General features: G+C 52.7%; 11 protein-coding genes and 1 non-coding gene across 12 annotated transcripts; 6 read left to right on the top strand and 6 right to left on the bottom strand.

Moving 5' to 3' along the window:
- Window positions 1–9: 9 nt before the first annotated feature.
- Window positions 10–3,399, bottom strand: QC763_611100 (uncharacterized protein; the record flags this gene model as incomplete). The annotated part of the gene is made up of 7 exons (XM_062914935.1): window positions 2,087–3,399; window positions 1,258–2,008; window positions 1,078–1,208; window positions 513–1,025; window positions 385–462; window positions 143–320; window positions 10–85 (listed from the first exon to the last, which is right to left on the bottom strand). Exons 2-7 carry the CDS (start codon window positions 1,830–1,832, stop codon window positions 10–12), a joined length of 1,551 nt encoding a protein of 516 aa, XP_062763708.1. The 5' UTR covers window positions 1,833–2,008; window positions 2,087–3,399.
- Window positions 2,120–2,968, top strand: QC763_611090 (uncharacterized protein; the record flags this gene model as incomplete). The annotated part of the gene is made up of 1 exon (XM_062914934.1): window positions 2,120–2,968. One exon carries the CDS (start codon window positions 2,120–2,122, stop codon window positions 2,966–2,968), a length of 849 nt encoding a protein of 282 aa, XP_062763709.1.
- A 299-nt stretch (window positions 3,400–3,698) lies between the features above and the next one.
- On the top strand, window positions 3,699–6,143 carry QC763_611080 (uncharacterized protein; the record flags this gene model as incomplete). Its single annotated transcript, XM_062914933.1, has 2 exons — window positions 3,699–5,447; window positions 5,503–6,143. 2 exons carry the CDS (start codon window positions 3,699–3,701, stop codon window positions 5,821–5,823), a joined length of 2,070 nt encoding a protein of 689 aa, XP_062763707.1. The 3' UTR covers window positions 5,824–6,143.
- Window positions 6,144–6,511: 368 nt separating this feature from the next.
- On the top strand, window positions 6,512–9,177 carry QC763_611070 (uncharacterized protein). The gene is made up of 5 exons (XM_062914932.1): window positions 6,512–7,332; window positions 7,482–7,637; window positions 7,719–8,329; window positions 8,383–8,696; window positions 8,749–9,177. The coding sequence occupies exons 3-5, from the start codon at window positions 8,267–8,269 to the stop codon at window positions 8,918–8,920; spliced, it is 549 nt and encodes a 182-aa protein (XP_062763706.1). The 5' UTR covers window positions 6,512–7,332; window positions 7,482–7,637; window positions 7,719–8,266; the 3' UTR covers window positions 8,921–9,177.
- A 354-nt stretch (window positions 9,178–9,531) lies between these two features.
- On the top strand, window positions 9,532–10,918 carry QC763_611060 (uncharacterized protein; the record flags this gene model as incomplete). The annotated part of the gene is given in 3 exon segments (XM_062914931.1): window positions 9,532–10,058; window positions 10,121–10,429; window positions 10,448–10,918. The coding sequence occupies 3 exon segments, from the start codon at window positions 9,726–9,728 to the stop codon at window positions 10,916–10,918; spliced, it is 1,113 nt and encodes a 370-aa protein (XP_062763705.1). The 5' UTR covers window positions 9,532–9,725.
- A 120-nt stretch (window positions 10,919–11,038) lies between these two features.
- Window positions 11,039–11,848, bottom strand: QC763_611050 (uncharacterized protein; the record flags this gene model as incomplete). Its single annotated transcript, XM_062914930.1, has 1 exon — window positions 11,039–11,848. The coding sequence occupies one exon, from the start codon at window positions 11,846–11,848 to the stop codon at window positions 11,039–11,041; it is 810 nt and encodes a 269-aa protein (XP_062763704.1).
- Window positions 11,849–12,277: 429 nt separating this feature from the next.
- On the bottom strand, window positions 12,278–12,351 carry QC763_0101680. Its single transcript has one exon. It is a non-coding gene; the product is annotated as a tRNA-Val (tRNA).
- Window positions 12,352–12,658: 307 nt separating this feature from the next.
- QC763_611040 (uncharacterized protein) lies at window positions 12,659–13,696 on the bottom strand (the record flags this gene model as incomplete). Its single annotated transcript, XM_062914929.1, has 1 exon — window positions 12,659–13,696. The coding sequence occupies one exon, from the start codon at window positions 13,694–13,696 to the stop codon at window positions 12,659–12,661; it is 1,038 nt and encodes a 345-aa protein (XP_062763703.1).
- A 616-nt stretch (window positions 13,697–14,312) lies between these two features.
- QC763_611030 (uncharacterized protein) lies at window positions 14,313–16,575 on the bottom strand. Its single transcript, XM_062914928.1, has 2 exons — window positions 15,603–16,575; window positions 14,313–15,551 (listed from the first exon to the last, which is right to left on the bottom strand). The coding sequence occupies exons 1-2, from the start codon at window positions 16,131–16,133 to the stop codon at window positions 14,751–14,753; spliced, it is 1,332 nt and encodes a 443-aa protein (XP_062763702.1). The 5' UTR covers window positions 16,134–16,575; the 3' UTR covers window positions 14,313–14,750.
- Window positions 16,576–17,039: 464 nt separating this feature from the next.
- Window positions 17,040–17,855, top strand: QC763_611025 (uncharacterized protein; the record flags this gene model as incomplete). The annotated part of the gene is made up of 1 exon (XM_062914927.1): window positions 17,040–17,855. The coding sequence occupies one exon, from the start codon at window positions 17,040–17,042 to the stop codon at window positions 17,853–17,855; it is 816 nt and encodes a 271-aa protein (XP_062763701.1).
- A 475-nt stretch (window positions 17,856–18,330) lies between these two features.
- On the top strand, window positions 18,331–20,795 carry QC763_611010 (uncharacterized protein). The gene is made up of 2 exons (XM_062914926.1): window positions 18,331–20,277; window positions 20,333–20,795. The coding sequence occupies exons 1-2, from the start codon at window positions 19,851–19,853 to the stop codon at window positions 20,581–20,583; spliced, it is 678 nt and encodes a 225-aa protein (XP_062763700.1). The 5' UTR covers window positions 18,331–19,850; the 3' UTR covers window positions 20,584–20,795.
- A 781-nt stretch (window positions 20,796–21,576) lies between these two features.
- On the bottom strand, window positions 21,577–23,072 carry QC763_611000 (uncharacterized protein; the record flags this gene model as incomplete). The annotated part of the gene is made up of 3 exons (XM_062914925.1): window positions 21,577–22,436; window positions 22,492–22,769; window positions 22,825–23,072. 3 exons carry the CDS (start codon window positions 23,070–23,072, stop codon window positions 21,577–21,579), a joined length of 1,386 nt encoding a protein of 461 aa, XP_062763699.1.
- Window positions 23,073–27,906: the final 4,834 nt, after the last annotated feature.

The following is a 27,906-nucleotide window of genomic DNA, read 5'->3' as shown; positions in this document are numbered from 1 at the left end:
TACATCGACTCAAGTTGCTTCCAGTGGTCTGTTTTCCATGGTCTGGCGGAATGCCTGCAGTGCGGCTCGGGGTTGATCCGAGGATCTAAGACGGCCAAGTGTCAGCGGCCAGAGTGTGATGGACCAGACAATAAAAACTCACACAAGATGCCCCGCACTATACACTCGAAGCCAGCTCAAGTTCTCGACCGTCTTGAACTCGCCGAAAGATGTTCCGTTGACTTGATAGGCGCTCATGCCTCTCTTGACAAAGTCAAGCTGCCCAGAATAGTCAATCGCGTTCGCAACAGCAAGATTGCCCATCCAGTTGCAAAGATAATCTGCGCCAGACATGCATGTCAGCTTCATTGACAGATAAGGAAACCAGGCCAGGAACAAACACACCGGCATCCCCGGCCCACAACAGCACTCTCACACCTGACTGGACAACCTCGCTCAGCTCACCGAGGAAGGATCTCGATGCTGTATCGCTGTCAGCGCGGCGTAGCCCAGTCGCCTAGAAAACAACTCACGGTCTCCGGTACTGTCAAACAGCCCCCAGGCGACGTCGGAACACTCGGTATAGTCGCGCTGAGCGCCAATGGCATCCTTCACGTCAGACCTCGCCAGATACTCATGGTACATATCTGTTCCTGGGATCCCGGTCCATGTGTCGACCCTTCTGACGTCGTACAGGTCGAATCGCTGGAGCTCCACGGTAAAGAGACCCAACGCATCGTAACAGGTGTTATGGGCATGGTTGCAATCTTCCGCTGTTCCTGTGGTCACGGTGCAGTTTTGCAACGCCGGAACGCATCGTTGTTGGTATAGAGTGATTCCAGTTGAATACTGTGACTGATTCACAAGTTGCCTGTAGTTGTTGGTGAGTCCAAAATCGAGGTACGCAGGAAACTGGAGCTTGGGGTCGACCCAGCCATTGTTGATTCCTAAGGCGATAATGTCGATCTTGACTGCGTTGGAAACGTTTTGGTCTACGACCTTGTTTTGCTGCTGGATAAAGCGGACAATGTCCGGCCCGTAATGTCCTGAACACTATCAGCCTACGCGAAGTATTGCGCACCGCAGGAGGATACCGACCGCCATAGCTCTCAGTGAAGAGGCCAAACTGCGACTTGGCTAGCTCAGGCTTGGCGGCAAGAAAGGCCTGCAGAAACGTCCACACATAGACCGAGCCCTGGGTGGTGGCGTTGACTTGGCCTACCCCATAGCTTTCGTCTGTTAACTGGGTTCCCTGCGCGTTGAGACAGACCAACAAACCTGAAACCCACACCAACGGGCTGATCAAGGTAGAGCATGTTGGCGTAGCTGTTCCAGCTCTCTTCATTCAGCACTGGGTCAGATCCCGCTGGCGATCCATCAGGAAAACGACAAGGCCCATGTTCGACAAAGAGACCAAGCATCGAGCTGCATCCTGGGCCACCGTTGAGCCACAGAGCCAAAGGGGCGGTTGCAGGGCTGTTGCGAGACTCAAAGAACCAAAAGAAGAGGTTGATGTTCTCGCTGATGCGGATGTATCCGCTGAGTTGATTCACATTGGGGGTTGTCTCGCAGATACCAGAGTTACTGACTATCGAAAGTTTGCTGTTGGTGTCTGCGTGGTAAAAGGTGCGGTAAGGGATGCCGTTCACGACTTCCTCATTCCACTGAGAAACAGCAAAGGAGCAAGGGAGAGCCGCTGACAGAAGCAGCAAGAGACCAAACAAGCACGCCATGTCGACAGTCTTTTGAAACGTGAACCAGCCGGTCAAGATTTCCTGCTCATGATATCGATCTGCTGTCGTCAAAAGAGCACCCTGGCCGGGGCATGAGCTCAGAAAAGACCAGGTGTCCATGTTGTCCAGACTGTGACACACCGGTGTGCCAAAACCAATATCATTCCCGCACTGCAACACGTCAAGTCGTCGCTCCGAGATCTCGTGCCTCTCAGGGGTTGCCAAGCGAAATGCAGGTACCCTAACCCTAGCGTCCACACTCCAAACTCCACAGTGGACACATCTCCAACGCGCAGCTCCGAAGTGCGTTAGTTGAGTCATTCCTGAAACTGAGAAGGCAAAAACATTGAACGACCTCGTCTGGACTCACTCACCCAGTGATCAACCACCCAGCACGCATTTCAACAATGGCCAACGACCACTTCCTGACGCTGTCGTGCCCTGACAAGCCGGGCATCGTTCACGCCGTGACGGGCGTGTTCGCCGGCGAAAAGGTCAACATCATCGACCTGCAGCAGTTTTCGGATCCCGTCACAGAAAAATTCTTCATGCGTGTGCACTTTGGCCCAACACCGACCGAGTCGCCCGAGTTCTTGCGCCCGCACTTTGAGAAGCTGGCTGGCGAGTATGACATGACGTACGACATCCGGCCCGTGGCACAAAAGCCAAAGGTCCTCATCATGGTATCCAAGATTGGCCACTGCCTCAACGACCTCCTCTTCCGCGCCAAGACGGGCCAGCTTCCCATCGAAATCCCCCTCATCGTGTCCAACCACCCAGACTTTGCACCCCTCGCCGCCAGCTACGGCATCGAATTCCGCCACCTCCCCGTCACCAAGGACACCAAGGCGGCGCAGGAGGGCCAGATCCTGGAACTCATCAAAGAGCACAATGTCGAGCTTGTGGTGCTGGCGCGCTACATGCAGGTGCTGAGCCCGACGCTGTGCGAGGCCATGAGCGGCAAGATCATCAACATCCACCACAGCTTCTTGCCAAGTTTCAAGGGCGCCAAGCCCTACCACCAGGCCTACGACCGCGGTGTCAAGATTATCGGTGCCACGGCGCACTTTGTCACGGCCGACCTTGACGAGGGGCCCATCATTGAGCAGCGCGTTGCCCGCGTGGACCACAGCCTGAGCCCCAAGGCGCTGGTGGACGAGGGATCCAACGTAGAGAGCCAAGTGCTTGCGGCCGCCGTCAAGTGGTATGCCGAGAGGAGGGTGTTTTTGAACGGCACCCGGACTGTTGTCTTTTAGAGTACGATACAATGGATGCCGTCTGCCAATATACTTGTTCAAAAACCGAGTGCCCGATTGGATGGTCGCGCGCGTGAGACTGGCTGCCCGTGTTGTCCGACGGTGTTGTGACGCGGCTGAGCAGCGCGGTTTTCCATGGTTGAACTCCAAAGTCCCGGCGACGCGGATTAGGCGAGGTGGTGGTCAACAGAGACAATGAGAGGAGGCCGAGGAGGCCCTTGTGATGAAAGCTGAGGTGGGGTCTCTTCTTTGGAGCTTGGAGGTTGAGCTTCCAGAACGTTTCCACAAGGTATGGTGGGGCTCTTAACACAAAATTGTCTGGATGCGGGGTAAACGCACTGCGGGCAGCAACAGCATCCTGATCACTGCCCAGATGCCCGAGGATCTGGCAGATCTGCAACTGACATTGACATTGACAGCTCCTCATCTGCAGGTCTTGTGCGTGTGTCAATCCACAACAGTTATCCTATCCTATTTTCCCCTACCATTTGACGATACCTTGGTAGCAGTCAACACAGCATCGGTCGATTGCGGCGTGGGGTGCCATGACATCACCTCCTGGAGCGACTGGGATCCCCTGCAGCCGGGCCCGTTGAGCAATTGCCTGGCTGCCCATTGGCCCGTTCCTCCATCGTCACTGACCTTGAAGAGAGACAGCGGTGCTGAAGGTCTTGCTCTCTCATCTTAGAGCCCGCACCCTTGAGCAAGTACGACACAGCCATCATCAACAATGGTGCACACGGGCGCCGTTGCTGCCAGCGCGACTACCGCGACAGCCTCGCAGTCGCACCCGCAGTCGCAGTCGAGCATCCCACGACCCTCCGTCAAACGCTATCGCCATTCTGGATCGTTTCACGCCGGTGAACCATTTCCCGATCTCTCTTCCTATCGCGAATCTCCATCAAGCAGCCGCCGCCGACGAAGAAAGAGTTCTGTCGCCGGCCGTCCTCCGGCCCAGCGACAGTCGACCGCCAAATACCACACATTTCCGACCGAACCCCCCGCGACGCCCTCCAACCAGCCTCAGCAGACGCGGCCAAGAAAGAACTCATGGCTCCGATCACTGCTCAGACATTCGCCATCGGGAGAAGAACATGGAGAGGACAACAGCCACTACTTTTCACAAGTCGACGAACGAGGCTCCAGTGTATCGCCATCGCGAAGAGGCGAGGGGTCAGACAACAGCCACCACCACACGAGACCTGATACGAGTCCGAATTCAACGCCGCTACCGTGGAGACAACTGGCTTTGCTCGCGCTCCTGTCACTGGCAGAGCAGACAGCCCTCAATTCCATTGGTCCTTACCTCCCAGCCATGGTGGCCTCGTTTCCCGAGATCCCCTCCGGCCAGGAAGGCATGTACGTGGGCTTGCTCGCATCGGCTTTTGCCATGGCACAGCTGGCGACCAATCTGCTGTGGGGGTGGCTTTCTGATAGGATTGGACGCAAGCCTGTTATGCTGATCGGCACATCTTTGTTGGCTGGCTGCTTCTGCTTCTTTGGCATCTGCACCACCTATGCGCACTTGATCATTGTACACGTCGCTATGGGATTGCTCAACGGGAATGCGGCAGTAGTCCCTACGTGTCTGGGCGAAGTCACTGACAGGACGAACCAGAGCAGAGCATTTACGTGGCTTCCCGTCATCTATTCGCTTGGAAGCATTACAGGGCCCGCCCTGGGTGGTCTGTTGGTGGAGACGGATGCTGGGGTTGACGGGGCAAAATACCCCTACTTGACACCAAATCTTGTGGTGGCGGCCTTTTTGGTCGTCAGTGTCATTGTGCTAGGAATATGGTTCAAGGAAACCTTGGAAGGAGAACATGATGAGACATCTGCACGAGGCCCGCGTGGTTGGATGGGGTGGCTGAGGAGCATTGTCCAGCGGCCGTGGAGAAAACAACAAGCTGGAAAACACAGGTCGGAATCCGTCAGTTCTGACCACCAGCAAGATAGCCAAGAACAGCAGGCACTTCTCAGTTCGGCGAATACCAAGGCAGCTGATGAAGATAACGAGGATGCGAACAGTCTTACTCCGTCGCAAAAGAAGTCTGCCTTCCGACAATTGGCCAACCGAAATACCATGGCCGTCTTGGGAACCTATCTTGTCTTTCAGCTTGCCAACATCTCTTTCAACTCTCTGTACCCAATCTTTGTCTCTGCTCCTCCCCCCACCGGACGCGCGCTTGGACCGGGCATCATCGGCCTGTCCCTGTCCCTTGCAGGCCTGGCCACCATTGTCTTCCAGGCTCTTGTGTTTGAAAGGCTCAAGGCGAGGATGGGGAACCTGGGAACATACCGGTATTCTCTACTTGGAATGGCGGTTGCTATGAGTCTTATGCCCTGGATTGGGTACTTGGATTCAACGCCTCACCTGGGCATCGGCAGCGGCAAGGGCTGGCTCTATAGCGAACTGGGAGTCATTCTAATCATCAAGAACATCTGCGCTGTCGGGGGGTTGAGTAGTGTCATGCTTCTGGTGAGTTCATGTTACCCCCACCACTGATATGTGCTGACCCAGATCACGTGTCCAGATCACAAACTCGGCTCCCTCCCATGAGACGTTGGGAACTTTGAACGGGATTGCTCAAACGCTGTCAGCCGCCGGGAGGAGTGTGGGGCCATTCTTGTCTGGGGGCCTGTTTACCTTGAGCATGCGTGTCAGGCCCAAGGGAGAGGCGCTCGCATGGGGTCTTTTCGCCGGTGTTACTCTTGGCGGGTGGATCTGGAGCTGGGTGATCGAAGGCCATGGGTTAGAGAGTGCCGAGTACGAAGGTGAGGAAGAGCAAGGCGGTGAGGGTGCAGATGGACAGGACGATGAGGATGTTGACGAGGAAAGGGCTGTTGGCAGGTGACACAAAGGATGACTATAAGGTGAGACTCTGTCTACCTGGCGCAAAACAAGGCGATGGGGGTGGGGAGCTGTTGTCTGTCATGTTGGGGGCCATACAGAGAGGCTCTGTGTCGGGATAGAAGGCGCCTGTTACAATGATGACTTTAGGTTACTCTGTTTTCAACACCACAGAGAAGGATATCACAAGTCGTCGTTGAAACTGGGTCGTCTTCGCTTACATGTACCCCCCAACAAGTGAAGAGCTTACAAACTGCTTTGGAAAGGATTCCAAAACGCAAATAGAAGACAGAAGTGTGTTTATCATCAGTTCCGCCTTGGCAGTCACCTTCCCAACCGGGTATGGGCGTTAAAAACCTCGCTCTTGACGATACCCCTATGGGGACTGGCCGTGACTTGGGCAAGATTTGCCTCACCGCAGTTGTTGGGCTACGCACTCAACATTGTCACGGCATTCATGACTCTAAAGAGCATTCTTTGGTCGAAACACATTTTCCATCTGCTCTGTATACTGGCTATGGTTGGCAAAAGTATATCCACGTAAGGAGACCAATGAAGGTGACTGCTCGGGAGTTGGAATGCGCCGCTACTGCACGTTGGAAGGTCGACAACCATTCAGCCAGACAGGGGTCCTCCCCACGCAAGAGGTGATGTCACAGCGTCTTTACCCGCCCTCATCAGTCACCTCGTGTCCTCTATCTCATCACCACAAATGCACAGGTATGGATGGCCAGCAACTTGACAGATGTCTTGCTGCGTCTCCGGATGGGCGCGCTGATTCCGCAACCCGATCTGGGCTTCCTCAGGCATCCAGATTACGAGATGACCATCATCTCTTGTCATCCCTGCTCCCATTCGTCTCAGCCCTACCGCGGGGGCCGAGGACTGATCGCCTGAAACAAATCGCCGTTGGTTCCTGGCAGGCACACTTGGAGCGAGACCAGCTGAGTTCCACGTGGAAGCCCGGACTGCACTCACAACAGCCACCAATCAGCAACTCGGCAAACAGTCGGTGACATCGGAGCGGTCTTGTCCAGACTCATACTCTTACTCTAGAGTGGCATTGTCATTCATCATCCCTACATGCAAAACACCAAGACAGGCATCCCTCTTAGCTCAGCGATGCCACCTCCATTGGTTCAAATGCACCGCACCCACCTGTCCATTCTCCCGGAACATAAACGCGGCTCCTCACTCATGGCTTGACTGCTTACAACTCGCGCCCGACTCTGACTACGAGGCTCGTTCTTGTTTGGATCCCACCTACAACATACAGGAAATATCCGTGGTGCATCGCGGATCGTTTCGCTGTGCCACTATAATGCGCTAAAATCTGACTGCAAGCATGAGGGTGGAATCAAGGCCTCAGAGACCCATGTATTTTCTCAGGCAACAACTCAAGATGTCAGGAAAGAGAGTAGACGGTCAATACTCGAAATGAGCTCAGGACGAATCTATGCCTGGCCCACTCATCCATTCCACCCTTCATCTCATGACGACATGATGCCTCATGGTGCGTCTTGATTATTCAAACCCACAAATTCGACGTTATACGGTGCCTTCCCAGTCAACCACTGCAAGCCATGACATGTCTGCTCCTGAGCCTTGATTCTGTGCACCTAAGATAGCAACAAGCTTGACCAGTGGTGATATTGTTCCTAGAAAGTTCATCACGCAACGCTCCGTGAGTGAGGGGTTGTAACCAACAGTTTACTGGCTTTGCAGACAGAGGGCTCGGGCATGTTCCTCTCCAAAAGCGAATAAAACCAAGAGATCCAGCACATGAGAACTATCTCTTGTGCCCAGGAGATGCACTCGGTAGGTACTGACCCACCATCGTCATGGTCAAAATGGATACCTATTCCCACACTGATACAACCCTTGCTTCTCGTCTGGCAGATAACTCCCCGAGCCGCACTATCCGTTGGTCCATGGTCACTCCGGCACATAGCGTACCATGGCCACCGAACCCATTCTTGCCTTTTGTTTGGGGCGTCTTTTCAAGCTTCGCCCGTCTGACTCTGCCCACCACCCGGTCATCTTTATACTGATCTGGTGAGTCCACCCGGTAAGAGCCCCAACATTATCTGTCGTCCTGTCTGCAAACATGATTGGATGGCATGTCTTGTCTTTTCCTCGAGTACACTAGGTTGGGTGCCATTCCTGTTAGCCTAGGGCTGTCCCTGACCCGGTAGACTGGGAGAGTGTGGAGGGGTGAAAAGTACCGTCAGTATGGTGCCGTTACCTATCCACTTTTTGGACCAGGCAGTCACTTTCTCAAGTTTGAATCCAAGACCTCCGCATCTCCAAGATTCCAGACCATCAGATTTATATCTACATCAAACTCGCCCAGCTCCATCATCAGTCGCTGTACATCTCACTACCATCAGTTCAGTCACTTACACACACACTGACTTAACCTGCTCTCGTTCACACCAAAACCCACCATGTCATCTTCGCGCTCACGTCGAACTGGACACAAGTCTGGAAGCTCGAGTACATCCGGCTCAGTATGGTTGGCATATCTTCTCGCTCATGCTCAAATAAACTAACAGTCCTGCAGCAGTCAGCGCGCCAGATCATCGAGTCTCTCCTTACCCACCGCATCAACACCTTGACTGAGCTCTGTCGTGTGGAACGCTTGGTAGCGAATGCCGAGACAGAGGAGGATCAACTAGCTTTCCAGGAACCCATGACCTCGGCTTGGATCTACTACGTCGAATCAAATCAGATGCTTTCCGAGCTCCGGGGGCTCACCCCCAACTACGCCTTTTCTGGGGAAATGTTGACGTACGCCCAGGGCCTAGTCCGAAACGACCCGCAATCCAACAGGAGCTGGAACTTCGCCTGGATGGTATTAGAAAAGATCACAGAGGAGTACGTTCCTTGTCAGATTATTTGGTGATCAAGGACTAACAAAGAATGGCAGGAATCTGGTGGCCACCTATGCTGAAATCGAAGCAGCCAGGCCTGAAATGTGGGGCGATGTCGTGCCAGACGATCAACAGATACAGGAGCTGGCAGCCTACTTTTCTCAAGAATGGACTTATGCCATCAACTGGATGTTGCAGCACTGGACCGCTGCCCCAGTGTGGTACTAAGTACACCTTGGCTGTTCGCAACGTACAACCGAACTCCTACGGTCATACAGGCCTGACGGAAACTTTCATTTTCCCCTCCATTCATTTCGCTTGTTGTAGTTTTTTCACATGTATGACTTACCTGTACACCATCATAGAGGAGGAACTTTGCACCGGTCCGTTGTCTGAAGGGGTGCTTGTGGTCTGGTTTATCTCCCTGCTATATATTCTCTCAAGCACATTGAATGACAAATTCACACAACTTTCTAACTTGAAACTTCCCAGAGGTGAGTGTCTGCTAGGTCGGTGACTGAGAACCACATTGAAAGGAGGGAACCGAGGCTTTGGGCCCAAGCTGGGCACCTAGGTAGGTATTCTTGCCCGTTCCCAGCGCTGGTAAAAGTAGCAGAGCTCCTTTGTCCGATTCCCCAATATTCAATAGCTTATTCGGGCCAACCGGGTCGGAACGGATGGTATGAGAACATTGTTCCGTATCTGGCCTCGAGACTCTGGATTGCGGGCTGTGTTTGAACGGCAATTTCGTTGTCCGAGAAGATGTGACATCATCAGTACAAAGTACAAGTTTTGGATAAACATATCTATGCTCTACTCTCAAGCTAACTATTCAGTCTTGCCCTGATCAGATTAAAAGCATTTTAGCGAAATCTAACAATAAAAATTCCAGTTTCACAACCCAAAGGAAAAGCGATTGCTATAAATGATAGGCATCCGGCCAAGCCAGGGTGAATAAAACACGCCAAAACTGGCAATCTGGGTTATTTTCTAAAGAGTCTCTCCTGAACAGTTTCCGTCTATTCCAGCTATCATGCTTTCCCAACTAGGCTTCCTTTTCGTAGCCATGGCCCTGGCAACAGGGAGAGTGGTTCGCCGCGATAGCGCCGACGGGTTTCCTAACCCGAATGCAACTCAGCTTGATTTCATCGAAGACATAGCAGATGGCACACTGTCAGATGCACCGCCCCCGCCCTCCCTGAACGAAAGCAGCATTCCCATTTTCCAACTGATTAGCTTCAATGAGTATTTTGAAGTCGCCTTCTTTTCGTCCCTCATTGAGAACATCACCACGGACGAGCCCGGCTTCACACTTCCAACAGAGAAGAAAGTGGAGATACTCGAAATCCTGGCGACCGTCTTGGCTGTAAGTGTTCATTTCCCTGCCACAGACCTCCGCAGATGCTAACTACGTTACCTATGCAATAGCAAGAACAACTGCACGCCATCGATGCCTCCAACGTTCTCAAGCACTTCAATGCCTCTCTGATCCCCGAGCCCTGCGAGTACGTCTTCCCCGGTGCCACCGACATCAACTCGTCCATCGCTCTCGCCGCCACCTTCACCGATGTCGTTCTCGGAACACTTCAGGATGCGGCCGAGGGGCTAGCTGTCAACGGGGACTTGGGTCCTATTCGTAAAGTTGCCTCCATCATTGGCCAAGAAGGGCAGCAGTCTGGCTTCTACCGTCTGCTTCTTAACCAAAAGCCATCGCAGAAACTCTTCTTGACCACCAACGTCGGCGCCTTTGGCTAGAGCGCGCTTCAACAATTCGTCGTATCTTGCCCCTTCAACATCGGGGAGATCGAAATCCCAATCTTCCCGCCTCTTGAGGTCGCCCATGTGAAAGGAGGCCAAACCATTGAGCCCCGTGATCAGCGCTTGTCTTTTGTTGCCAATTTGACCGGCTCCTCCGAAGCAGAGCAGTTAATCAATGAGACTAGTCCGGATCTGTTTGTTACCTACTTTAGCGGACAGCTGTTGCCCATTAGTGTGCCTATTGAAGATGTCGAGTGGTTTGGCGAGAACAACGCACAGCTGAGGTTTGAGGCTGAGTTTCCTTTTGAGGAGAATATACTTGTCGGGTTGACGATTGCTGCTCTTACTTCAAAAGACAACTTTACGACATATGGCGAGGTGGTGGAGGTTACGATTGCGGCACCTGGGCTGATCGAGGTTACTGAGGAGGGGTTGAGTTGGGATCTTTTGAGCAAAGAGGATTTGTAGTGGGTGCTTTCTGCGGCATGATCGGAGTTTAGGAGTAGTACATTGGGTTACATATACGATTTTTTGATTGTTCAGTTTGTATCCAAAGGAAAAGTGCTGTCTATATCTCCAAGAGTCGTCTCAAGTTTTCTGCTGCCTCTGTAATAACTCTTGACCAAGCAGTTCAAAGAAAGTGTGCCATCTTGACTGTCCTTCTGACTTCCTTCTTCGGTGATGGTGCCGATGGTTATCGGGCCACCGGCCATCGTCTTGCCTGCGGACTGGTGACGTTGTCCGAGCCCTGCCTCTGTGGTGGTATCGTTCGTCTTGCGGTGGCGCCAGACGCGAGCTCGCGTAGCTGTAGTCTTCGGGGCTCTCTGCACGCTGCTCTTGATGTTCCTCCTGAAATGGTGGCGAGGGAACTAGAGCCCATCGCACCTTGTGATCTTCTGGCTCTTGTGCTTCCAAGTCAGGGTAGGGCAGCTCCCGGTCTCGGCTTCTGCTTCTTCTCCTCGCTCTCTCGAATGACCTCGGACGTGAGCTAGATCTTGAGGTGCTCCTACTGTGGCACTCGTGCTTCTCGCCTTTTGTTGTGCTAGGCGTTGACCTGGACTCACTCTCGGGACGCCGACGTGTCCTCTCCCGTCCGACTCTTTCATTATGCTCTCTTTTCATCATGGTAAACGCGGTAGCGGCGGCGGCGGCACTCAGGCTGGCCTTTGCTAAATGCATGGCCTTGTGCTTTTTGCTGTCTTTGAGCTTGAGGACTTGGTCGGCTGTGAGCGCTGTGGCTGTGAGGCCAACGATGAGGTCAATGTCCTCGCCCAAGTTGATATTCTTGGTGAGATCAGGAAATATCCCCGATTTCTTCTTCTTCGGATATGAAATTGGGGAGTGCGGACGTGGAAGTAGCGGTTGGTAAGGGGCAACGTCGGTGATGTTGTGGTTCATGATTAATGGTAATGCAGGTGATGTTGATGGGGAAAGTTAATGCAGTTGTATTTGGATGGTAGGAAAAAATTGTCAAGATATTTTTGCACTGGTTCTGGCGGCGTGTTGTTCTTATAGGCTTGGGTTAGACGGGCGGTGCCGGCATTGTATTGGAAAGTGTCAGGAGATGAATAGGGGCTGAGGTGTTGGCTGGCCAATGGCGCACCAGATCCAGCCGAGCGTGATGCACCCGCTGCAACCATCTGCCGATGCACCCCATGACTGCTAGATGGGCTGATATCTGTGAAGTATACATTTAGATGCCATTTGTATCCTGTTCGGTTTGATTGCTGGGCAGTATTGCTTGTAGACCATGTGTGATGTTCGTTATTGTCACGTTGCTATCCCTACAAAATACTTCTTTTGTGTGGTGATCACAACAAATCAGATGGTTTCGTGGTGTAGTTGGTTATCACGTCAGTCTAACACACTGAAGGTCTCCAGTTCGAGCCTGGACGAAATCAAATTCCATCATTTTTGCTTCCCCACCCATGCACACACGGCCCACCGCCCATGGAATACCCCCCTTTTTTCATTATTGCTTACCCCAACTGACATCATCGGCACACTTCATATAGGTGCGGTCGTTTTTTGATAATCGGTGGATCATAACACATGTTGGAACCAAATAGGGACTCATTCTGAACATAAACTTGATATTTGTTGTAATCTCCCAGCCATTAAACTTTCAAGTCTTCTCTCTCCGCACGAACGACAGACCCAATTGCTGTCTACAACGCGTAATTCTACAGTAAACAAGGGAACTGCAGCTTAGTTGGGATCACAGTAGCCAAACTCGGGCTGGCACCCGACAATATACGGGCAGTACTGATCGCCATCGCCGCACCAGCCAAACTGCGAGCAGCATCTTCCGAAGGTGGAACCTAAGCAGTTCTGACCGCCGCCACAGCGTCCGTCGGTAGAAGATCTCTGACCGGGTGGGAGGACCAGGGTAGGAGTGGGCGCGACAGAAGTGGTGGAGGTGGTCCTGGTGGAAGTCGAGCTCGTGGTGGTAGTGCTGGTGGTGGTGGTGGAGGAGGTTGTGGTGGGAGGCACAACAACCGGGGTGGATGTGGTCGTGGGCGGGACAACGGGCGAGGTGCTTGTGGTCGTGCCGTTGATGGGAGTTCCGGGCAGACCAGGGATGCCGAGACAAGCACCAAAGTTGGACTGACAGCCGGCACCGCAGAAGTCAATTGAGGAACCGCACCAGAAATACTGCGAGCAGCAAGGGCCGTAGTTGGGGTTTCCAATGCACATGGTGCCGTTTCCGCACTGGCCATTGGTGGTCACAACCAGGGGACCAGTAGGCTGGGGAACAGAGGGAGTCGATGAGGTGCTGCTCGGGGGGATTACAACCACACTGCTTGTAGTGGTAGGAGGAGGCGGGGGAGCAGTGGTGGAAGTGGTGGAAGTGGTGGTGGGAGGGGGTGGGGGGGTTGACGTGGTCGTTGGGGGGGGAGGAGGAGTCGATGTGGTGGCAGGCACCGGGGGAGGCCATCCGCAGACACCATACTGGGCTTGACAGTCAAACAGAGGATGGCAGTGGTCAACGGTCAAACCGCAGAAGCCATAGTCGGAGCAGCACTGCCCATCGGGGCAGCGTCCAACTCCCGCTCCGCATCTGCCACCTTCCTGACGAAGACCAAGCTGGGCATAGTCAGTGGTGCCGTTTCGGTGGCGGCTCTGGAGCACACGAGGGCGACGAGCGAGGAGGGCTTCGTTGGGAATGGCGTTGTTGCTCTCGCTGGCCAGCACGCCTGTCCACGACAAGGCAACTGCTGCCAGTCCAATGTACATGGACTTCATCTTTGCTGTCGTTTCACGCTCACTGTCGTCGGTCTAGAGGGGCGGGACGAGGAGCAGGATCAAGTTGGCAACTCCCGACCAAGAGATGGGAGAGCTCATGTAAATAATCAATTTCCACTCGGCTTCATCTCTCATCCACGACCCCCTCATGCCCCGTTTCTTGACCCTTCACCCCACAAGCCCTGGTTAGGGACCTCACGGTCTTGGTTTTTTGGAGAAAGCATCTCGGCTGCCGGCTGTTAGATCAGGAACCCGCTCAGAAGCTGTTCTTTTCTTAATTTACACGTCTTGGGCGTCACAGTGAGGCACTATCCGGAGCATTTGCAGTGTTATAAGCAAGTGAGATTCCAGATAGAGGCTAAATGACAGGCTGCCGATTTTACCGAGGACGCTGTGCTGGGGTCATGCAGGAACGGCGGGCGTCGTGCCGTCATTTCGTGGGCCAGAGTCTGTATAAAAGGTTGAATCCGCCTTGGCGGTAACCCGAAGAAGCTCCGCTACATTTACACTTCATATAGCCAGCGGTACAGCATTGTCTCTCGGCACTGTCGAGGTGTGCAGCTTGTGATAGCACAAGAGAGTCTCGCTTGGATGCAGCCCGAATAGGGATTGACAATGTGGGGGGGGAATTCTTCTAGAATCCCTTGGGGTGTCATTGGAACGTCGTACTCAAAGTGTGATGAATGAGGGTTGCCTCATAGCCTGAGAAGGAAAATCAGCTTGTTGTCACCTCCCACCACATTCACCGAATCACCGAGAGCGAGCTCGTTGTCCAACCCGACCACAGGTACATACCCGCCACTCACTCATTTACTGGATACCTTGAGGACAAAAACGTGGGGGGATGGGATGTCTGATTTACCCACAACTTCCTCATCTGATAAGAGTTTGAGGGGGTATTGGCATCCAAGACCACGCAAATGGGGTGATATAGCCCGAGAGAGCTGGCGCAATCAAAACTCGTGTCATTTGCATCTGTTCTACTGCACAGCTCCTTACCTGCAGCAGTTTATCCGTCTCTGCTGGTCTTCCGTTTCTTTCCCATCTCGTCCACCTAGTCCTTGGCTGTCTTGTCCATGCACTCTCTTGCGGCTCGGTATTCGTCGTGTTTGAACAAGACGTCCCTAAACGCACTGCTATAAGGCATGGCACCAGCAGGCGGCAGAGGACCAGAGTAGTACTTTCGAATCTCGTCCTCCACACCCGGAACGTGGAGCCATTCCGGGCCAGCGTTGGAAGAAAGCATGGCAAGGTTACATCGGGGCACTCGGAGCTTGTCGAACATCTCCAGCCGGCTGTCCATTGTCCATGTGCTCCCGGAAAGGTCGAAAAGTGTTTCCAACGTGGCCGCTGTCTCGATAGCCACGCTTGCTCCGGCCGCATGAATGGGCATCATGACATGTGCTGCATCTCCCATCACCAAAGTCTTTCCACGAACAAAGCTTTGGAGTGGAAGCCGTTTGTAGAGGTGGTGGGCTTTGATGCCGTCCTCGGCCGTCATGGAGACCATGTTTTGAACTGACGGGTGAAAGTTGCGAAGCACCTTGAGGATTTGTGCTCGTGATACGGGAGACTGCCAAAGATCCTCTTCTCCTTCATCGGTTTGCGTGTCATGAACCACGGCATTGTTCAGCACCTTGCCGCCCCTACACTTGTAGCTGACCCAAAGTATCCTGGTTTCTTGATCAACCCAAGCCACGAAGCCGCTTTTCCGACGTCCCTGCGGGTCTGTGTAGAGGTTTCGGAGTACAGGATCTGCATTGACCTCGTCCATGGATACCAGCCATCTGTAAATAGACCGGCCTGTACGGTGAACCGTGGACGGATTCCCGGTAAAATCCTCAATTAAGCGGCTCTATGCTGATCAGTTTCCCTTTCTGGGCGTGGTGAAAGAGTCCAGACTTACATGAGCCCCATCTGCTATTATTACCAAGTCATACTGCTCCAGTCTCCCGTCTTTGAGTTTGACTGTGCCGGCCTCGCAATCGATTCCCGTAATTTCTTGGCCCAATCGGATATCTGCTGGTGGCCCTGGTGTGGTGTCTTGCGTCTGGGTCGCTAGCCCTCTGAGCCCGCTGTGCAAGTCCACCCTGTGAACTGACCAAAAGCGACTCCATTCTGCGCCTGAGTCAGGGCCATAGTATTCCTTTTGAAGCAGGGACAAGTTCTTCGCCTCGTAGCGCAGGAGCATCTCATTGCGAACGCCGCCGAGTTCCAAAAAGTCGAATCCAAACCGTTCCAGAACCAAGGTCGCATTGGGAGTTATCGTGATGGCCGCACCAATTTCGTTTTTGAAGCTGCTCTTCTCGTACACGGCGACATGCCATCCTGCACGACGGAGGGCGATGGCGGCGCACAAGCCTGCTATTCCAGCGCCGACGACCGCCGCCCGATGTGGCTGCCCATCGGTGGGGCAAGAGGCAGAAAGCTGACCCATCTATGACTGTGACCGATATCAATGTGATTCTGTCGAAAAGAAGGAATGGCAGAGCAGTTCCTTCAAAGAACCGGAGATAATGCTGTGCTTGATTCATCCACAATGCCCGGTTCAACGCCGTCCCCACAACGTCCGTCCGACGCTGACGTCGACCGCCTTGATTGGATCGTGAACAATGCACGGTGCCTGCCCGTTGGAGGTCGTCAACCAGCATCGCTTGTCATTGTCGGCGATAATATCATGTGGGAGGACCGGTTGCTCCCAGTGGGTCAGGTTGTGAGGGCATATTGCTTTTTCTATTTGTTTTCATTTTGGTAATAGTTTGCTCTCTCGATACATCATGCTCACCATATTTCTTCTTCCGTGAGCTCCCACAGACCACCCGTGTGGAATACACTTGTTGCAGATCATCTAGGTACATCTCACCGTGCTTGGCCAGATCAAAGTGCGGGGGGTGGCACAAACAAGCTCATCCAAACACTCTTCTTCTGCAGTTCAGCTGGACTTATTCGGCCCAACGACTGCGCCCAACGCCGCACGCCTAATGTAACCCTCCATCTCTATACTCACAACGCTTACCTTGGCACGGCTCAACCTTTGTCCCCCCTCACCAAGAAAGATGTAGACCACAGCCTGTCTGACAAGGCTCACGTTGCCGATTATCTATCTGCCGCATGATTTCAGGGGCAGAGCCTTGTTCTGCGCCGCATGTACTTGGAGATAGAGAGACTGCTTGTTGCATAACCTAGTCGACCCCTGATGATTGCAAAGTTGAGAGACCGAAGCTTAATGAAGTTGCCCAGAGTCGGGTCAGCAACTCCAAGATTATCCTGGTGAGAAGGTGAGACGTGGGATTTTTTTGGGTGGTGGTGAGGATGAGAGCAGCAGCAAAGGCCAAATAGGTTCATGAAAGAGCCAGAAAACTGTATAAAGGGGGCCACTTTATCCGTGTCAATTCTCCACAATCACCCTCATCATCAACAGCTTTCAAAGCACCATCTAGCTTTCTCATCCTTTGAAAACCCTTTAGCAACAGTCAACTACTACCTTACTCTCAGACTTCCAACCATCAACATGAAGGTCCAACTCCTCACCACTGCTGCCGCTTTCTTTGTGGCCACTGTCACTGCCATCCCCGCCCCCTATGACAATCATGGCCTTTTCCCTGACACCGACGACTTTGAGAACGACGCGGGTGACCCTGCCATTCTGGAAGCTCGCGCACAGGCCCCTGCCACCTGGGCGACCAACTTCAACTTTACTCGCGACTTTGACTTCCCCCTCGACCACCTCTTTGCCGAGATTGAGCGCATTCCCGACGACATCCTCGAGAAGGGAGATGAAGTGCTCCACCAGTGGCTCGTTGCCAACGGAGACCGTGAGCCCGAAACGGCTCTCAAGCGGGACACCGATTATGTTGATGCCGTTGAGGAGAACTTGAACCTCTTCGAGAGGGGTGAGCTCGCTGCCAGGGCCTCGCTGTGGAAGATTGCCAAATGTGTTGCCGCCATTGTTCAGCTCCTTGCCACCACTGCTGTGCCTGCTGCCAAGCTGCTCAGGATCAAGAAGTACATCAAGGCGCTTGGGGGTGCGAAGCAGGCTGTTAAGCTCATGTTGGGAGCCACCACCAAGGCCGAGAAGTTGAAGGCTGGTGGTGAAATCTTGGTCAACTTGAGTGCCGAGCTGTTGGGTATCAGTACTGTCAAGAACAACTGCTTCTGAGAGGGTATGAGAGAAATTTTCTGGGCAAACGATGGGGTTCGTGGGGAACTTAAAGGGTAAAAAGATTGTTGGCTGGGTATCTTTGGAGCTTCTTGTCACTCTTTTAGCTAGGTATTTCGTTTGACTTTTTCTGGACTGTAGGGCAGGTTACATTCCAGAGTTTAGGATTCCCGCAATTCATATGCTTCGATACGTCCCAAGGCATCTCAGTAAACAATGCATTTTGTGAAACCAATATCGAAGTTTCCCATCACAGCCAACAAATAAAAGCAGTGTACAAGGTAGAAAAGAGACGTACTCCATCATTGCCAATGTCTCCTTTCACCTCCTTTACCCCTAATCAATTGGGAAAAGGGTTTGGGTAAAACCCAAGATCACCTGCTGACAGTTCGTAATGACGCCATAGTCTGGTGCGACCATTACAAATTGAAAAGATCAAAAATCACAGCAAGATTTCTAATCATCACAGGCAAACCCTCCGCCGAAGTCCGGGGATACCTCCTTTGATCTGATCAAGCACACCAGACTGAGAGTTGTCGACGATAAAACGTTAAGAGATGACCCAGTCCTTGCCACCAATCTCTACGAGGCCATGCCGTCCATTTTGTCAAACTTTCCCCCCAAAAAATGACTGAAGCTATAACACATCCCACCGCCCTCTTTTTCTCTTCTGATGGCGAGATAACCCCCATCGCCGCTCCCTTCCCCATCGCGGCCTCTCTCCCTTTAGCCCCCCAGACTCATGTCCCTATCAAAGTCACTCACTCCGCTATCCAACCTGCGGACAAAAAGCACTTCAATCTCGGCTTTCACTCTTCCATCACCGGCTTTGACTATGCTGGCATTAATCTTACAACCAACACTCCTGTCTTGGGGTTGACCTGGCCAGGCCCACACCGCCCGCTTCATGCTGGGGCTCATCAACCCTACATTCTTGCCCGGTCGGATCTAATTTGGACGCAGCCTGAAGGCCTCAGTGCGGAAGCAGCAGCAGGCCTCCCTACTTCTCTGTTGACTGCTGCTGATGCATTTATCAATATTTTCGGGGGTTGGTTTTGCAAGTGCTGGAATTGAACAACTGCCCTCAGGAACCCATTCTCAACGAAAAGGAGTCCTCATCTGGGGCGGTGCTAGCGCGGTTGGGTGGGCAGCCATTCAAGTGGCCAGAGAGGTAGGCGACGAGTTCATCTTTGTTGTGGCCTCGACCAAGAATCATGACCTGCTTGGGGGCATCGGGGCAACGCATGTATTTGACTATACGCACCCAGAGGAAACCACCAAGGAGATCAAACGGACGCTCCAGAGCCTCGATGTAACGCTGACAGCGGTGTTTGATGCCGTTGGTGCTGGGTTGGAAGATGCGGGGTCAACGTACGAGAATAGCAGTTGCTACTGGGGAAAGCAATGTCTCTCTGGTGATCAAGAGCGAGATGCTTTGGCGTGCGCTCGCCCAGTCCCCAGAGAGTGGGATTCGAATTAGGAGTTTGCCATCTTTTCGCGCAAATGGGGTGCCTTGCCAAAACAATCTCCAGAGTGGACATGGAGCCGGCAGGACAAAGTTATGAGAGGGTTTCTGGAGAATCACGCCGCGGCCTGGAAGCCGATGCCGACAAGAGTGGTGCGGTCAAAGGAGGACGCTGTCGTCGCAATCAACTCGTCAGCGGAGGGCAGGATCAGCTGCGAAAAGGTGGTGATACGTCATCCTATTCTCTAAGACAGCGAATACAAGCTTCCTATTCTGGCATGATCGTAATCCCTAGATTCACGGTAGCCCCCCGGCTCGCATTTAGAGACCCGGCCGGGGTCACCTTGTCGAGTTCGGAAGCTCGGTGACTCCACAGTGACGCTGACTCGGGCCGGTTGTCGTCGGCAAGTGACAAATCCAAATTTTGCTCACAAAACCTGGACGATGCCGGTTGTAGTATATGAGTCATTGTCCCCTTTCACATCTCCATCTCTTAGGACTTCATATCCACTTCAGTCATAACAAACAATATGCTGGCCCTCCGTGAAGCCACCGTCGCCGATTCCCCGCGCATCGGCGTCATCGGCCGCGACTCGTTCGGGCCCACCCTCTCCCGGATTTTATTCCCGGCGCACTTGCACCACCTCGCCCGCACCGATGCTGCAACGGAGGAGGCCGAGTGGAGGGCTGCCCGCAACACCAGGCGGATCAAGGACGGCAAGAAAACCTATGTTGTTGTCGACAAGCTGGAAGATGGCAGTGAGCAGATTGTGGGATATGCCCAGTGGGAGACCCCAGACTCCCTCCCACCGACAGCCAAACCCCAGACTGCAAGCGAAACAGAGGTTGACGTGCTGCCGCCTTCGCTGGACCAGGATGCTCTGAAAGAAATCTTCGGGCTCATGGAGGTGGTGACTGAGCAAACACTGGGGAAAGAAGGGCACAGCCAGATGTGGTGTAAGTTACCTATCTTTGAATCTCCTCACTTACAACACAACTGACATTGACACAGACTTGATGATTCTCGGCGTGGATCCCACTCAAAAGCGCAGAGGAATTGGCAAGATGCTGGTGAAGCATGGCCTGGAGCAGGCCGCCAGGGAGAAGCGAGACGCCTTCCTGATTGCTACCCCCGAGGGCAAGTATCTCTACTCACTGCTCGGGTTTGAGCAAGTCGGGGAAGAGATCGCCCTGGGTGACGTGGCGCATTACGCGATGCTCTGGAAGAGGCCGCGCGAGGAGGGTGAGGAGGTGTTGAACTGAGTTTGACGGCCCGCAGATGTAGCATTGTTGCGTGAGCGGACGGCACGAAAGGACCTCGGCGATGATGTTGTAAATATCGGCGACCTCCTTGCGGTTTAAAACGCATTGACTGGATCGCATACGCACGTGCAGGAGACAGTGCTGATGTAAGATCTGCTTCGTTAGAAGCACTGCTGCTGGCAAAATGATGCATGCATGTGCGCTCCTTCGCCTCTTCGCTTCTTCCGTCATGCCGGCCTCTGATTTGGTCTACATCTGCAAGATAAGCTTGGGGTTGGAAACCATGCCTCAAAGAAACATGGAGGAGGCGGGAGGGCTCCCGTGATCTCTTCATTGGACGCCTTTCCTGCACAAAACGTGGCCCAACGCCGTAGGGCTGCAGGCGGTCATGCCATTAGCGCCAAACCATCCCGACTTTTACTGGAATTCCCGGACGGCGGCTCGGCTTCCATCTGGTCTCGTTGACCCCTTGTAAAGCTGATGCTGGAACGGCACAGTGTTGCTTGGCCAATCGAAGAGTTCTGACTGGGTGAGAAACCGGCAAACATGCAGTGATGGATCGTTACATGTGGCATCAATGAGATTGGCGATGTAGCTTGGTAAGTTAGTCAAGTCAGAAGAACCTAGGTATTGTGGGCCGAAATATGGAGTTGGTTGTCACCTCAGGGGGTTCGGGGGTAGAGCGGGTTGACCCCGCCTCAGGTGGTCGTGATTGTCCTGAGATCTGTTTCTGATAAAGTCCTTGTGGAAAAGTTCTTTTTTTGAGTATCTACCAGTTGATGTTGTAGGCCAGCTATATAGGTAGGTAAATATTCACAACTATCATCAAGTCATCTATATACTTTAGAATGGATTTGCACGTGACCAGACACCTCGACTCCATTACCCATTAAGCCAACCTTGATCCAAACTCCTGGTGGTATCTCCATGCATCCCCTATCAAACCATGCTCCAATGCCGGATGTGAACTCACGTACTTGGGTAGGTGCCTAATCAACCCATAAAGTAACCCCCTTCGGAATGGTGATATGCGCCCGTTCCTTGATCCTGCCCCCAAAGTTGTGGATTTACCACTCCTTCGGCTCCGGGAACCATCAACATCTGGCCTTGTGGCGTCGCTGTATGGTGATCCCACCCTGTTTGGGTTGTCTGTGAGTCCCATTGACTCTGTGGATGGAGTTGGTTGCTGGTCATCATGGGGAGTGATGCCACTTGATATTGGTCGACATCGACTGCCTCCAGCTTGGGGTCTGGTGCTGCCGATCCAACCCTAGATGGCGGCGTAAAGACGTTGCTGCCATGGCGATATTGTTGTTCCCAGGTAGCAGGTGTGGCTGTCAATGGTACGTTGGAATCATCTCCATGCTCAGAGACTGATGGGGAAGGGGAGCACACCCTCTCGTGTCGCTCACCCAACGCTTCCCAAAAGTGTGTCATGTCCGGCTGCGGTTGACCCCCAATGAAGTTGGCGAAGCACAGCGCTACTAGGCGGTCCAAAATCACAATGACCTCTGCGTCGCCTCTGGTTGACGAGCTTGGAGGTGGTTGGGAAGCGGCGCCATGGGACCGTAGCAACGACCCCACTGCATAGAGCAGCTGAAAAACCAAATTCGAAGGTAGTGTGCGGTAAGCCTGGGCCGGGATGCCTTGCACCCACCCCTCAAACCAGGCTCTAATCTGTGTGTTGATGTCTGAACTGTGAATTGTTGATGCAAGGCTTAGGCCCCCGGTGTTTCGGTCAGTAGGAGACCGCGAGCGGCGTGGTTTCGGCGATGAAATCCGTAGAGGGCCGGTGCATGGCCGTGGCTCGTATAGACGAAGAATAACCGTGTTGATGTGGGTTGTCAATACGGCTTCCAATGACAAGTCAGTCTCGTTGTCAGATTCTTCCAGAATAGACCTTCTTACAGTTTGTTTTAAGCTCCGAGGGCATTTCTCTCATCACCTTGTCCAGATATTCCTGTGACGACGCAATTGCGGTGCCCCTTTCTCGGTTCTGTTGCTCGGGGAGGTCTGGTTGGGGAGTCTTGAGAACTGCCACCCGCTCGGTCAGATACTGCAGTTTGATGCAGTACACCAGAATCTCGTCCAGGTCGTGGTCTTCTTCTTCATCCAACTCCACCAGGCACTGGCGCATGTAAGAGGTGAAGGGCATTGAGGTTAGTTGCTGGAGATACATTGCCGCTCTGACAGGTGGATGGTCAGTTGATTTTCCTAGTTGGAGGAGTGTGCCACACTTACGAGCTTCTCAGATACCATACCCCCAAAAGCAGCCTCTTCTCATCTGCCATTCTCCCCTCGTTTTGTACCTGGGGCCTCTTGTTGATGCCAAGATCGCTGACCAGGCTCTCGGCTAAACATAGCAGATTGTTTAGCTGGCTGTGTCGCATGCAATGGTAGTGATACCACCCCAACACAACAACAATGCCCATCAGAAGATCAATGGACCTTTCGGCTTGTCGAAACATGCGGTCGGCCACATGGTCCATAATATGCTGCATCTGGCCTTGTACCGAATGCAGTCCCTCAAACCCGGCCACCACTCGAATGGCAAGCATCAAAAAGGGTCGATGAGTTACCAGCATCGAGGCTGAGACATGGTCGGGAATCAAAACGAACGGGTGTGCCGGCATCAAGCAGGTTCGGTATCGGTTCAATAGCAGGTCATCAAGATCCTCTCGCCCTTCAATGAACAGCGGGTTCAGGTGTTGTTGATTCAAGCAGTGAGGTGGACTGGCTGTAAAAAAGTATGATTCGTGCTGAACTGATTGCTGGCTTTGCATTGACGAGGTTCGTATCAAGGACGGTCTGACATCCAGAGAGCCCATGGGTGTGGCTGTTGAAATGTGACTCCGGACTGATGATGACGAACATGAAGCAAAGTCTGCTCCCAGATCGACTGCGGACGGTGATGGAGGGTTTTCTGGCGTAGAGACAAGAGAGTCGAAGCTGGGCTCTCCTAAACCTGCAGTCGGTCTAGATAAGGTATGAAATGTCAAAAAAAAAAGAAGGCTCTCTGAGGCTACCAGGCAAGTGGTCGGGGCTTACTGTCGAGGCTGACGAGTCTTGCGAGGACGATGGACTTGATCGGTACATTGCTTCAGCAGGCGCTCGCATCTGTACATGTAGTCCGAGAATACGAGTTAGTAACCAAGTAAGCTTGTAAATAAGGTCGTGTTACAACTGCACTTGGCATGGGCTGAAGACGAACCTATCGCATTTTCCACCACTTGCTGACCGTCCAGAGCACTTTGCCTTCGCTGAAGCACACTGAGCACATGCCGTCCCCCACTTGGTTGTCTGGATGGCCTTTGCACGCATCATGGTGTGTGATGTTGGGTGATGGTAGGCGAGAAGAGAGAAAAGACTGTGTGACTGGTATTCTTCAAGTGCTTTCTTTGCAGGAACCTGTTTTTTCAGTAAGTGGCTGCGGAAGAGGACTCAGAAAGGGGATAAGGCGACAATGGGGGGCACAGGTGAGATGGGTCCAACAACAGTCTCCACAGTGAGCGTGTAAGTGTGTGTGTGTGTGTGTGTGTGTGTATGTTTGTGGCGCGATTTGGCTTGGAGTCAGTTAGATAGGTGGTCAAATAGATGCTGATGTCAGAATGTTGAATGTCATGATGACACAGTCCAGTTCCCCCTCCTCTATATACATATATCACGTCAAATGATGGACAACCAAGGCGCCGGGAGGGAGCGAGCAGGGCCGGCCAAGGTGCTGTAGATCGAAACGGCCCGTGGTAGGGCTGAGCTGGGATACCAAGACCACACCCCCAAACCCCTGCCCCTGGTACAAGACGGGGCCCAAAACACCGTTCCAGAGTTCCAGCGCATCCTGCGCCCATGCTCAGTCTGCATTAGCATCTAGGCTACACTTTTTGTGCCCGGTCACGTCACTTTTGCTCGACGATATGCTGCCCTTTTGCTTTGCTTGACCGCCTGCGTCTAGAGAGGAGACATGGCCCACGTTGTGCCGATATGGTGTGAAATGTGGGGACTGGGCTTTTACCCGCTGTAGACTACCCGTCCACTAGCATACCGCTTGAGAGCCCACAGGACAAAAGAGGGGAAATACAGACAGGCAGCAGAATAAAAACTTCAAGGTCGCCGTTCTCTGGCCCGCTCTCTCGGCTCATAGTGCTCGGCGTGCCGAACATGTCTGTGTTGGCCATGGGATAGCGAGAAAAGCTCCGAGGCGCGAACTTGGAGATCCATGACTTCTAAACATCCGTCCCCTGAAGCGGCCTCAGGCTAACGTCTATCCCGTAAAGCCATCATTTCTTCGGCGCAAAAGAGCACCAGTCAGACGGGAAGGATGGTGGAAATAGTGCGAAGGATGTTTGCTCGCTTGAGAGGTGCCCTACTGTGGTTACATACAAAAGTTTTGCCCCCTTGTCAAGTACCGCCCAGTGGTTCCTGTTTTTTTGGCTAGGCCAATTTCGGCCAAAATTCTACCGCAATTTCCCCCGGGCCAGTGTTTTCTACCTTTCAACACCACTTAGCCAGCCAGCCAGCCAGCACCACAATGGCTCCCAATCGCCACCTTACTACTGAAGAGCGTTAACGAATTCGTACCCTCTATTTTGACGGCCACCTTAGCCAATCCCGAATTTAAGAAACCACTGGTTATACGAAATACCAAATCCGCTATGCGATACGAGCCCCGGCGGCCGAGGTCGCCCCACGATCTGGCCGACCACGCGTTATTACAGCCGATCAAGAGCTCGAGCTTATTCGGTATGTGTGTGAATCAAAGGCATACCGTCGGATGAGCTTCCTGGAGCTTTCTATTGCCCTTTTCAACTCCCTTCTTAACTGGATTACGATTCGCAACGCTCTTTACCGCCACGGATTTCGCCGTCGAGTTGCTCGGAAGAAGCCTCCTATTTCAGAAGCTAACTAGCAAAAACGACTGGCCTGGGCTATAGAATATAAGGACTGGACTCTCGAATAATGGCGTATAATCCTCTGGAGTGACGAAACCTGGGTAGTTGGTGGTCCTCACCGCAAGCAGTATGTTACACGCCGAATCGACGAGGAATGGGACCCTACTTATATCGTAGAAAAGCACCAGAGAAAAGGAGGGTGGATATTCTGGGGCTGTTTTTACGGCTTAACTAAAGGCCCTGGTATCTTCTGGGAAAAGGAATGGGGATCGATCAATGAGCATTCCTACCGAAGGAATATCCTTCCTAGTATCCACGAATTTATTGACGATACCTTCGAGCAACACTATTTATAGCTTTCTTTTATGCAGGACGGCGCACCTGGCCATCGAGCGGCCGGTACGAAGAAGGATCTTGAGAATAGGAAGATTAGAGTAGTTGATTGGCCTCCTTTTTCCCCAGATTTGAACCCTATTGAATCCTGTTGGAATTGGATGAAGGATTATATTGAGGATAAATACGGCCTTGAAGAGAAGCCGTCGTACGCGAAGTTGAAGAGGTACGTGGAGGAGGCCTGGCAAGAGCTTCCGGAATCTTACCTTCAAACGCTGTTGGATTCGATGCCCAGTCGGTGTGAGGCAGTAATTGCAGCGAATGGTATGCATACAAAATATTAGCTATAGATATGGTGGTTATTTTGTAGAATACAATCGCCAGGGTGGCCCTTGACTAGCGCGAGTACTTGACGAGAAGGCAAAACTTACCCCTGCACCACAGTAAACTTGTCAGGCCGATCAAGGTTGGTCTCCTTGGCGAAGCCTTAACCTTATCTGGACCTTCGAGAGATACAGAAGCGTCCTTTTGGACGGCACTGAAAATGAACCCATGACAAAAAGCCCCTTGGCACGCTCTGTGGCTCTTGAACCCCTCCCCACCCTTCCTCTCTGGTTGTGGAAGGAAAACAGAACGACGGGGGGACCCGCTGCCAAGGCACCATTGGCTTTCTAATCAGGTAAAACCCCCGCCACAATTGACCACAGGCGAGGTCTTGTACTTTGTACACAACCATGGCCCAATCTTCTCATTTTTGCGCGAAATTTGTCGGCTCTCAACAGAGATATCGACTATCGATTTGCTACCTTGAAGAGACAGGAGATCACGAACCCCTTGATCGAGAAATCAAGCTTTGTTCTAGTTGGAGTCCCCCAACCATCATCGCCAGTGTGGACGGTACCGGCACCCGTAACCGCATCTTTAGCAATTGACATTGGTCACGGTGTGATGCCCCTCGTTACTACCCCTTAAGGTACCTCTCATGTGCAGGCTTCTGTGCCCAAAACTTGGCTTCCTCTGAAGCTGCTGATGATTTTTGATCGCGACGGTTTCATTGGTGTAGAGGGTGATGGCGGTTGCTGGGATCGGAGTTTTTGTCCCCCATCACACACCGAGCTGGTGAGTGGGAGAGGGGTGGTTTCCAAAAGCTCATGACACCTACCAATCTCAGGCTGGCCTCGGGGCACAACACCATCCCATGTTGCCAAACACAGAAATAAGGTCGCTGCGGGCGGAGGAGAGATATCGGGAATTGCGATGACTCTGTAGTGTCGTCAAACGACGAATAGGGGGCATTGTTTACCCATGAAAGGGGGTTCCAAACATCTGGCAGGTGTGGGCACTCGTCAGCAGCTGGCCGCCCCCACAGCCATCCGAGCATAGAAGGTGACATCATCAAATATCTTTACAGAACGTCCATCTACCTGCTACAGCTTTAATGGAAACATTGTATCTTACTGTGGAACCGAATTGGCGGTGGAATCTCAGGTCAGACAGGTTCTCTGTATGAATCCTTTTACGATTTTTGGTCTCATTGAGCTTCTAGCTACCAGACTCTAATGCAACCACACCACTCTCCTCTCAGGAGCAACATCCGTGTAGTCTTTGGCTACCAAAAAGGGCATAAGATGACCGCGAACTGTGCCGGTCACCTATTCAGATCCTTATACGGCAATTTGATCCTGTTATCGCATACAACGCCGCAGGGATCAAACAACAACCAAGTGCCAGAAGGAAAATCGGGCAGACTTCCGTCACGACGAGAAGGCAACCAGCAACACTCCAGGGGTAGAGGCGTTTGTTGCTGATGCTTTTTGTGTCTCGTAGGTATATCGATGGAACTCTAAGCCCACCCCTGCATAAGCCCTTGTTGCTGGCAGTCTTGTTCATGATGGAATCTTCCGTCAGGATTTTGACTTCGAGCGTACCTGAACCGTATGTAAACGAACTGTTGTAAAGGCCAAGGAGACCGCCACCCACCACTTGGCTATGGATGGCACGTTCCATTGACGTGTTTCATGATGTGGTAGGGCTGCAGTTCTTATCTGTCGGAAACGCCGAAAACTCCGATCAGGTGTGGGGAGAATGGGTGCGGCAGTTG

Source organism: Podospora pseudopauciseta, chromosome 6 (genome assembly GCF_035222475.1).
Source record: "Podospora pseudopauciseta strain CBS 411.78 chromosome 6, whole genome shotgun sequence".
NCBI lineage: Eukaryota > Fungi > Ascomycota > Sordariomycetes > Sordariales > Podosporaceae > Podospora > Podospora pseudopauciseta.
The sequence above is the reverse complement of the archived record's forward strand: the minus strand, read 5'-3'. Positions and strand labels throughout refer to the sequence as shown.

Bases quoted from the DNA above. Each gene is read 5' to 3' on its own strand.
- QC763_611070 (XM_062914932.1), top strand. From the start codon at position 8,267: ATGTCATCTTCGCGCTCACGTCGAACTGGACACAAGTCTGGAAGCTCG. The intron at 8,330-8,382 runs GTATGGTTGGCA...ACAGTCCTGCAG, and splicing joins GCTCGAGTACATCCGGCTCA to CAGTCAGCGCGCCAGATCAT. The intron at 8,697-8,748 runs GTACGTTCCTTG...AAAGAATGGCAG, and splicing joins TTAGAAAAGATCACAGAGGA to GAATCTGGTGGCCACCTATG.
- QC763_611030 (XM_062914928.1), bottom strand. From the start codon at position 16,133: ATGGGTCAGCTTTCTGCCTCTTGCCCCACCGATGGGCAGCCACATCGG. The intron at 15,552-15,602 runs GTAAGTCTGGAC...TGATCAGCATAG, and splicing joins TAATAGCAGATGGGGCTCAT to AGCCGCTTAATTGAGGATTT.
- QC763_611010 (XM_062914926.1), top strand. From the start codon at position 19,851: ATGCTGGCCCTCCGTGAAGCCACCGTCGCCGATTCCCCGCGCATCGGC. The intron at 20,278-20,332 runs GTAAGTTACCTA...ACATTGACACAG, and splicing joins AGGGCACAGCCAGATGTGGT to ACTTGATGATTCTCGGCGTG.